This window comes from Monodelphis domestica, chromosome 2 (genome assembly GCF_027887165.1).
Source record: "Monodelphis domestica isolate mMonDom1 chromosome 2, mMonDom1.pri, whole genome shotgun sequence".
Classification (NCBI taxonomy): Eukaryota; Metazoa; Chordata; class Mammalia; order Didelphimorphia; family Didelphidae; genus Monodelphis; species Monodelphis domestica.
Window position 1 is genome coordinate 514,108,202 of NC_077228.1, and position 8,763 is coordinate 514,116,964.

Below are 8,763 nucleotides of genomic sequence, written 5' to 3' on the forward strand. Positions count from 1 at the left end.
ACACACACTCTCCCCTACTCGTTCAGAATGACGTCAGTGCCTTCCACCGAGTTCCAGAGAGCCCCAGCAACAAGGGAGGACTCGGGGCCCTGCCACGCCCCCGCTGCCTCACTGGCCAATCAGCAGCCTTCTCCTGAGCCCGCTCCCCCGCCCTCCCTTCGCCTCATTTCCACATCCTAGGCGAAGCTTCCAGAGCTTTCGGCAAAAGGGCCGGCCCTTCTGCCTCGAATTCATCCGCTCTTCTAGTTTCAAACACCATCTAAGGAAGCGAGGGGAAAGGGCGACACCCGGAGAGGTTCGTCACTCGCCAGCCTGTCGCCAGGGTGGGTGGGGTGGAGACAGTCATCTCTCAGCACTGAATTTCTTGAAGAGGTGTGGTCGGGACTACTTTTTTCCTGCGCATGTACACCGAGGCTGCGCTTGTGAGTGACGCGTTAGCTGACGCTGAATAAATAGCGAGCCGCGGCTGTGGGCAAGGCAGAGTGCAACACAGCTTCTTCAGAATTTGCTTCTCGCAGAGATTCGCGTCGCGACAGTTTCCGGTCCTAACGTCCTTGTAAAGAAGTATTAGTGAGTCGGATTCGCTACTCGGGTAGTGGCGGGTTGGGTTTGACCTTCGGGTCTGGTAGCAGGGTGGGTAGTTGGAGCCGTGGGTGATTGGGGGAGTAAAAGGGCGATCGAGAAAAGTTAGGGACGTTGAGACAACGTGAAGCTTCTCAGACCTAAAAGCGCTGAGTCACGAGCGATTGGGTGGGGTGGCAGAGTTGGGGGTTTACTCCTTGTATTTCCATAAGTTTCGGAAGTGCCCCGGAGGAGCCTTGTCCGACTAGTTCGCTAGTGCGGACAAGTTATGGGCTGGGGGGCCGGTTTGCCAAGGGTGTAAGTACTTGGCATGAAGTTTGCACACGGCCACGGGAAGTTTCTTACACCCCACGGGGGAAGGGAAGAGACGCAGCACAAGTCTCGCGGTGCTTCCTCTACTAATGGACTGGCTTTCCGAGTCTCGCGAGATTTTCTGTCGCGCAAGCGTGGCTCCGGAACTTTAAGACCCGGAAGTTGATTGTGAAAGTGTCTAGTTTGGCGTTTGGAGTCATTGTGAAGGTGTTGTCTTAGTTTGGTGTTTGGAATCACTGTGCTGATGACACTTGTATTAGGCGAGGTTCTTTAATCGTTTGTATTGCTCAGCCTTTAATTTTAACAAGAGTAGAAGGGTATAGAGCAGTGGTTCTCAATCTTTCTAATGCCGTGACCCCACAATACAATTCCTCATGTTGGAGTGACCCCAAACCAAAATTATTTTGGTGGCTACTTCAAAACTAATTTTGCTACAGTTATGATTCTGAATGTAAATACCTGATATGCATTATGTATTTTCATTGCTACAAATTGAGAGGTTGAGAACCTCTGATATAGAGGGAAAGAGACTACAAGGTCACATGGGATATTAGGAAAGGCTGTCTTATTAACTGAGTTTTTCCTTTTCTTTAAAAAAAAAACCCTTATCTTCTGTCTTAGGCAGAAGAGCATGGGCTAGGTAATGGGGGTTAAGTGACTTTCCCTAGGCCTACACAGGTAGAAAGTATCTTGATCAGATTTTTAACCCACAACTTCCTATCCCTAGGTCTAACTGAGGCACATAGCTGCCACATTCTCTACCTCCTATTTTAAATCTGGCCCCTTGTTGGGAGTCCCTTTTTTCCTCTTCTAACTTTTGAGCCCAACTTTGTTAACATGTACAATTTATGGAGCATTGAATTATCCTACCCATGAGGGATTTTTAGAAATAGTTTTTTTTATTGTGTGTTTAATATGATAAAAAGTATAATTTAACAAACTAGTGTTGAAAAACTTATATTAACAAAATATTGATGAGTTTTTGAGGCCTTAATCTTTTTCCTTGTACTTCACTCCGTTTGAAACTGTCTTCCTCATCAGAGGAGTCCTGGTCACAGTTTTTGGGCCATAGTTCTTTTTTTGAGTATGGCATCTAGTGGCCTATACATGTCTGTAAGCAAGAAAGATTTTTCCCTTTTTTGAGAATTCTCAAAACTCTTCATAACCATTTTTGAGAATTTAGCATACAAAATTAATAACAAAACAAAGTTTCTAATGTTAGTTGCCAACTTGATTAGCTTTACAGTTTTGCTTCCTTGCCACTCATATTCGAGTCATGGTTAGGATGAGAAAATCTCAAAAGTCAAAAACCAAAGGTCATCCCCTACCTAGATGGTAACTCACTGCTAAATGAATTGTTTTTTTTAAGGCAAGATTTAATCTGAGAAGACCATGGATTTAATAATATTGTTCATTTGCAGGTCATCATGCAGATCTTTGTGAAGACCCTGACAGGCAAGACCATCACCCTGGAGGTGGAGCCCAGTGACACTATTGAGAATGTAAAGGCCAAAATTCAAGACAAAGAGGGCATCCCCCCTGACCAGCAGAGGCTCATCTTTGCAGGCAAGCAGCTGGAAGATGGCCGCACCCTGTCTGACTACAACATCCAGAAAGAATCCACCCTCCATCTGGTCCTGCGTCTCAGGGGTGGCATGCAGATCTTTGTGAAGACCCTGACAGGCAAGACCATCACCCTGGAGGTGGAGCCCAGTGACACTATTGAGAATGTAAAGGCCAAAATCCAAGACAAAGAGGGCATCCCCCCTGACCAACAGAGGCTCATCTTTGCAGGCAAGCAGCTGGAAGATGGCCGCACCCTGTCTGACTACAACATCCAGAAAGAATCCACCCTCCATCTGGTCCTGCGTCTCAGGGGTGGCATGCAGATCTTTGTGAAGACCCTGACAGGCAAGACCATCACCCTGGAGGTAGAGCCCAGTGACACTATTGAGAATGTAAAGGCCAAAATCCAAGACAAAGAGGGCATCCCCCCTGACCAGCAGAGGCTCATCTTTGCAGGCAAGCAGCTGGAAGATGGCCGCACCCTGTCTGACTACAACATCCAGAAAGAATCCACCCTCCATCTGGTCCTGCGTCTCAGGGGTGGCATGCAGATCTTTGTGAAGACCCTGACAGGCAAGACCATCACCCTGGAGGTGGAGCCCAGTGACACTATTGAGAATGTAAAGGCTAAAATCCAAGACAAAGAGGGCATCCCCCCTGACCAGCAGAGGCTCATCTTTGCAGGCAAGCAGCTGGAAGATGGCCGCACCCTGTCTGACTACAACATCCAGAAAGAATCCACCCTCCATCTGGTCCTGCGTCTCAGGGGTGGCATGCAGATCTTTGTGAAGACCCTGACAGGCAAGACCATCACCCTGGAGGTAGAGCCCAGTGACACTATTGAGAATGTAAAGGCCAAAATCCAAGACAAAGAGGGCATCCCCCCTGACCAGCAGAGGCTCATCTTTGCAGGCAAGCAGCTGGAAGATGGCCGCACCCTGTCTGACTACAACATCCAGAAAGAATCCACCCTCCATCTGGTCCTGCGTCTCAGGGGTGGCATGCAGATCTTTGTGAAGACGCTGACAGGCAAGACCATCACCCTGGAGGTAGAGCCCAGTGACACTATTGAGAATGTAAAGGCCAAAATCCAAGACAAAGAGGGCATCCCCCCTGACCAGCAGAGGCTCATCTTTGCAGGCAAGCAGCTGGAAGATGGCCGCACCCTGTCTGACTACAACATCCAGAAAGAATCCACCCTCCATCTGGTCTTGCGTCTCAGGGGTGGCATGCAGATCTTTGTGAAGACCCTGACAGGCAAGACCATCACCCTGGAGGTGGAGCCCAGTGACACTATTGAGAATGTAAAGGCCAAAATCCAAGACAAAGAGGGCATCCCCCCTGACCAACAGAGGCTCATCTTTGCAGGCAAGCAGCTGGAAGATGGCCGCACCCTGTCTGACTACAACATCCAGAAAGAATCCACCCTCCATCTGGTCCTGCGTCTCAGGGGTGGCATGCAGATCTTTGTGAAGACCCTGACAGGCAAGACCATCACCCTGGAGGTGGAGCCCAGTGACACTATTGAGAATGTAAAGGCCAAAATCCAAGACAAAGAGGGCATCCCCCCTGACCAACAGAGGCTCATCTTTGCAGGCAAGCAGCTGGAAGATGGCCGCACCCTGTCTGACTACAACATCCAGAAAGAATCCACCCTCCATCTGGTCCTGCGTCTCAGGGGTGGCATGCAGATCTTTGTGAAGACCCTGACAGGCAAGACCATCACCCTGGAGGTGGAGCCCAGTGACACTATTGAGAATGTAAAGGCCAAAATCCAAGACAAAGAGGGCATCCCCCCTGACCAGCAGAGGCTCATCTTTGCAGGCAAGCAGCTGGAAGATGGCCGCACCCTGTCTGACTACAACATCCAGAAAGAATCCACCCTCCATCTGGTCCTGCGTCTTAGGGGTGGCTGTTAATTGTTGACTTTATTATGAAAGCATAAATTGCCAATGATAGCATCATTTTGCACTCAGCTCTTCAGAGTCTTAATATTAAGTTTTGAGATAACCAGGTTCAGTAACAGCTGAGCCAATGCTAATAAAGGTTTTTGTTGCACATTGATTTGTCTTCTGGTTTTGTTATACTCGGGTTTTGTTTTTGGGGTGTTTTTCTTTTTTCATTTTTCCAAATGAAAATTATTTAGTTGAAGTAGAATAAATTTATTGAGGTTTGAAGCTGGATTTGTAATTCAGCAATATACAGAAACAACTTCAAATATCTTCAGTCACTGAAGTATTTTACATGTGTATTGAGTCCTCATTTCCCATAAAATATGATACCTTAGTATAACAATAGCTGGTATTTACATAGCACATTTAGATTTTACAAGACCTTTGACTCATTTGTTCCTCAACAACCCTGTGAGAATGTGGAGAGAAATGTGGAAACAGGCAGATTTAAGTGAATTGGTCAAGGGTCATTGCTATTAACTGGAAGACTAGTTTTGAACCCAAGTAGTCTTGATCTTTTTAACATTTCTTACAAAAAAGGTCAAATGGACCCTGAATATTGTGAGGATAAATCTTGCAGTGGCAGGACCCCTACTTTAGAACCCATATTTAATTTAGATCACTACCTGTAACTTAGTTCTTTGGGTCCCAGAGTTAAGTGACTAGTTATAGCTAGTATGTTTCAAGCAGAAATCCTAGACTGTTAACTATTAACTGTTGACCCTTTTAACAATTAAAAAGTCATTTTTATTCCGGGGCCACTAATGTGATTTTTCTGCATCTTTGCGGAACTGGAAGGATCTTAAAAATATAGTCCAATCAAGAAACATAAAAAGTAAGTGATTTGGCCCAAGCTCATAGAAAGATTAAAATGAGGGCTGGGCTTTGAAAGGTCCTTTGGTTCTTGAGCCAGTACTCTATAATATGTAGATTGTTTGACACATGAATAATTGTGATTTAATAAAGAAGGGTCAGTTATGGGATGCTTACTAAAAAGAACAGTATCACAAAACTACTTGTACAGTGATGTTAGTACAGCTCCCAAGGAATCAGTTATTTTATATTCCTAATCTTTAATAGTACCTGCCATTGAAATTTCAGAAGCAGTGGTAAATTCTGGTGGTGTGGTCAAATTGTTTAGTGATAGATTGTTGACTTGAAATTATTGTAAAAACTATCTGGTATAATTGAGTAGGTAATAGAGCACTAGGTTTGAGGGGATGGGGAGATAGCTCCGAATTAGATGGGGTTCTTATGCAGTAATAAGTTTCTCAATTTTTATACTTAAAAGACATCAAATACAGGTTACATGCACTTGTTTTCCCCAAATCGAAGATTGCATTTAGGGAGTGTTTGTGAAATTGGCATCAGTTTTTAAATTTCTAACCCTTTAAGTCTTAGGGTCAATTATAAGGCAGAATGACAAGGGCTAGGTGATGGGGTTAAGTGACTTGCTCAGGGTCACATGGCTGGGAATTGTCTTGAGGTTGAATTTGAACCCAGGTCCTCTTGATTCGAGGTTTGGCATTCACAGTGTATACACTGCTACCTAGCTGTTCCTTATTTCTTTTTAACCCAGACCATATTTAAACCCAGGACCTCCTGTTTCCAGGCCTGGCTCTATCTATTGAGCCACCTAGCTCCTTCTACAGTTTTAAATCTACATTTTTTGGAATATTGTATAACAAGTTAGTTTTTGGCATTATTACCCTTAATTATTTAAAAAATAAAGCCTTACATGTAATCACTGAACTACTATTACTCCCTCTCATAGCTCTTTTAAGTATTAGATTTTTTTAGATGGATGACTTCCATAGATATATGGTCTTATAAAGGATTTTTGTCAGCTCCTTTAGTGCAGTAGAAAACCTTAGTTTTGAAGTAAAAACGTATTTGAATCTTGGCTTGGCTGCTTTTGTGGCCTTAGCTTAAAGCACTCTCCTCAGGCCTCAGTTTCTATACTTAAAGCTTGAGGTAATTGGTAGTCTCAAAACACCTTGAAAACGGACACATTTTTATTTTGAATCCCTTCCTATCTGTTGAAATGTAGTGTGATGAGAGCTGGCTTTGGGGTTAGAAGACCCACCTTAAGTTGTGTTTGACCCTTTGTGATCCCAAATGACTAAGAGATACGGAGAAAGTGCTGCTCGGTGTTTTTTGTGGAAAAAAGTATGTAGGGGAGTTCCTTTTACCATAGAAATCTTAAGGTACAGATAACTTTTAAGGCCAAATTATCCTAAATTTTTCGGCAGTTGTACTTAAGTTGGACTCTAAGCAGCTTTATTAAAATTTTTGTTAATTTGCAAAATAATGCTTGAGAAGTGATGAAAATGCCATCAATTGGACTCTGGTGACATACCTTAAATCAAGATTTGGAGCTATGAGGCACTTTTAGAGGTCATCTAGTCTGACCTTGGTTTTTCCAGATGACAATTGAAGGAAGCCCAGAGAGGGCCTGTCTGGCCTAAGGGGTCCCTTAGTTGCAGAGCTGGGAAGTGGACTTAAGTCCTCTGAGTCTTATTAAGGCCCTTTCCACTGTAACCTTTCATTTCTCTTCTGGCTGGCATAGAAAATCTTTTTGTTAGATGTCATTCATTTGGCTTGGGTTTCATACTCTGTCTAGAGATTTTTCAGGATCTACAATGTGAAATTAGAAAACATGTTAGTAATTAACCACAATTAGAAGAAATTAAAGATTTTATTGAGTACTTTAATGGATGACAAATAAGGGAGATAAGACCTGAGAAACTTTACAAACTACAGTTCATGCCCCTTTTTATTAAAGGGTATTAAATAGTGCCAAATGAATGGCCTCAGCCTAGATTTAAGTCCATCACAAATAAATAGGTCCGTAGGTTACGCTTAAGATGTTTGGTTGTCTCAGATGAGGCCTCTCAATTCAAAGCCTTTATAGTCGAGTCCTAAAGCATGTAATTTGAAGTCGAGGTCTCACATTCTGGACCCTGACCGGCAGGACACTAGAGAATATTAATCAAGCTTCTGTGTAACATGGAGAAAGAATGGTGCTCTATTTGTTGAATCGTGGAGCTTCCTCTATATTTTCAGTGTCTTTATTCATAGGTATAGTCAAGTCCTCTACTTCAACCGCCTTTTGACTTCATTGCCACAAATTGGTGTTTAAAGAAAAAAAACCCTTAGGTCTTAGGATAGAAAGAACTCATTTAATGCCTGAAAAGTAAAATTAAAAGGAAGATAATTTGCAAAACACCTGCACAGCTAGGCTACACTACCCATTTATAGAGCGAAGGCCAGACCTATCTTGACCTATTTTTTAAACAATTTGAAGTCTGCCATTCTAGAGGACCATAAATGGGCTTTTAAAAACTTGACACATGCGAAATGAATTTCTACTAACCAGCCCTTATTTATTATGGAATCTGATTATACACTGACCAGAGGTTCACATAATCCCCCACAACTATTTGAATATTTGAACTATATTGAATTGTGATATAAAAATCACAATTTCTAGGTCTGTTATCTCCAGCCTTCTTCAGCCAACCAAGAATGGTCATGATTTTCTACTTGGGTAATAGGATTTGGAAAAGCCTGCTATTTCCTAAAGTGCTATCCAAAGGATTCTGGTAAAAGTTAGTTTCATAACAAAACTAGCAAAACTGAACAGGTAGATGGCTCCATGGACAGAGCCTTGGGCCTGGAGTTAGGAAGACCCAAGTTCAAATCCAGCCTCAGAAACCTCCGCAAATGACTTAATTTACTGGAGAAGATAACTCCAATACCTTTGCCAAGAAAACCCATTGTATTGGCAGGCTCCACCAAGTCACTAAGAATTGGACACCACTGAACAAGCAAAACTAGGGTCAGTCTAAAGAGGTGAGCAGAAGTTATGTTTTTTTAAATATTTTTTTAAGGAGGGTGAATACCGGGTGGGGAGTGGTGAGAGAGGAACATTATTTAAACAAGAGGGGGGAAATGCCATTGACAAGCACGAAAGGATCCAGGAAGATGGGGAAAAAGGATCTGGCATTGTGATTAGTGAGTGACTTGAGGCTGTAAGAAACAGAGGAATCCACTGGGTGGCAATATGGTCCCATCAAAGGTTGAACCAAACCTTGGTATAGCACGGAGTATGAGGCAAGGGGGTTTCTCATTTGTCCTGTTTCCACTACCTCTCACCCCCTCTCCCTTTAGAGGCCTCAAATCCAGGTCCTCTGATTCTGGGAAGAGCCTTGAATGCTCTGTCCATCAATCAATATGTGCCTGGTACCAGGTCAGAGACAAGGATGCAAAAACTCTCTCTTCCTAAAGGAGCTTTCACGGAGAAAAATGTGTCCTTATTAAATAAATATAACTAGAAGGAAAATATACC

General features: G+C 43.4%; 1 protein-coding gene across 1 annotated transcript; it reads left to right on the top strand.

Annotated features, from left to right (window-relative positions):
- Positions 1-410: 410 nt before the first annotated feature.
- Positions 411-4,524, top strand: LOC100021198 (polyubiquitin-C). Its single transcript, XM_001373385.5, has 2 exons — positions 411-570; positions 2,316-4,524. Exon 2 carries the CDS (start codon positions 2,322-2,324, stop codon positions 4,377-4,379), a length of 2,058 nt encoding a protein of 685 aa, XP_001373422.3. The 5' UTR covers positions 411-570; positions 2,316-2,321; the 3' UTR covers positions 4,380-4,524.
- Positions 4,525-8,763: the final 4,239 nt, after the last annotated feature.

Bases quoted from the DNA above. Each gene is read 5' to 3' on its own strand.
- LOC100021198 (XM_001373385.5), top strand. From the start codon at position 2,322: ATGCAGATCTTTGTGAAGACCCTGACAGGCAAGACCATCACCCTGGAG.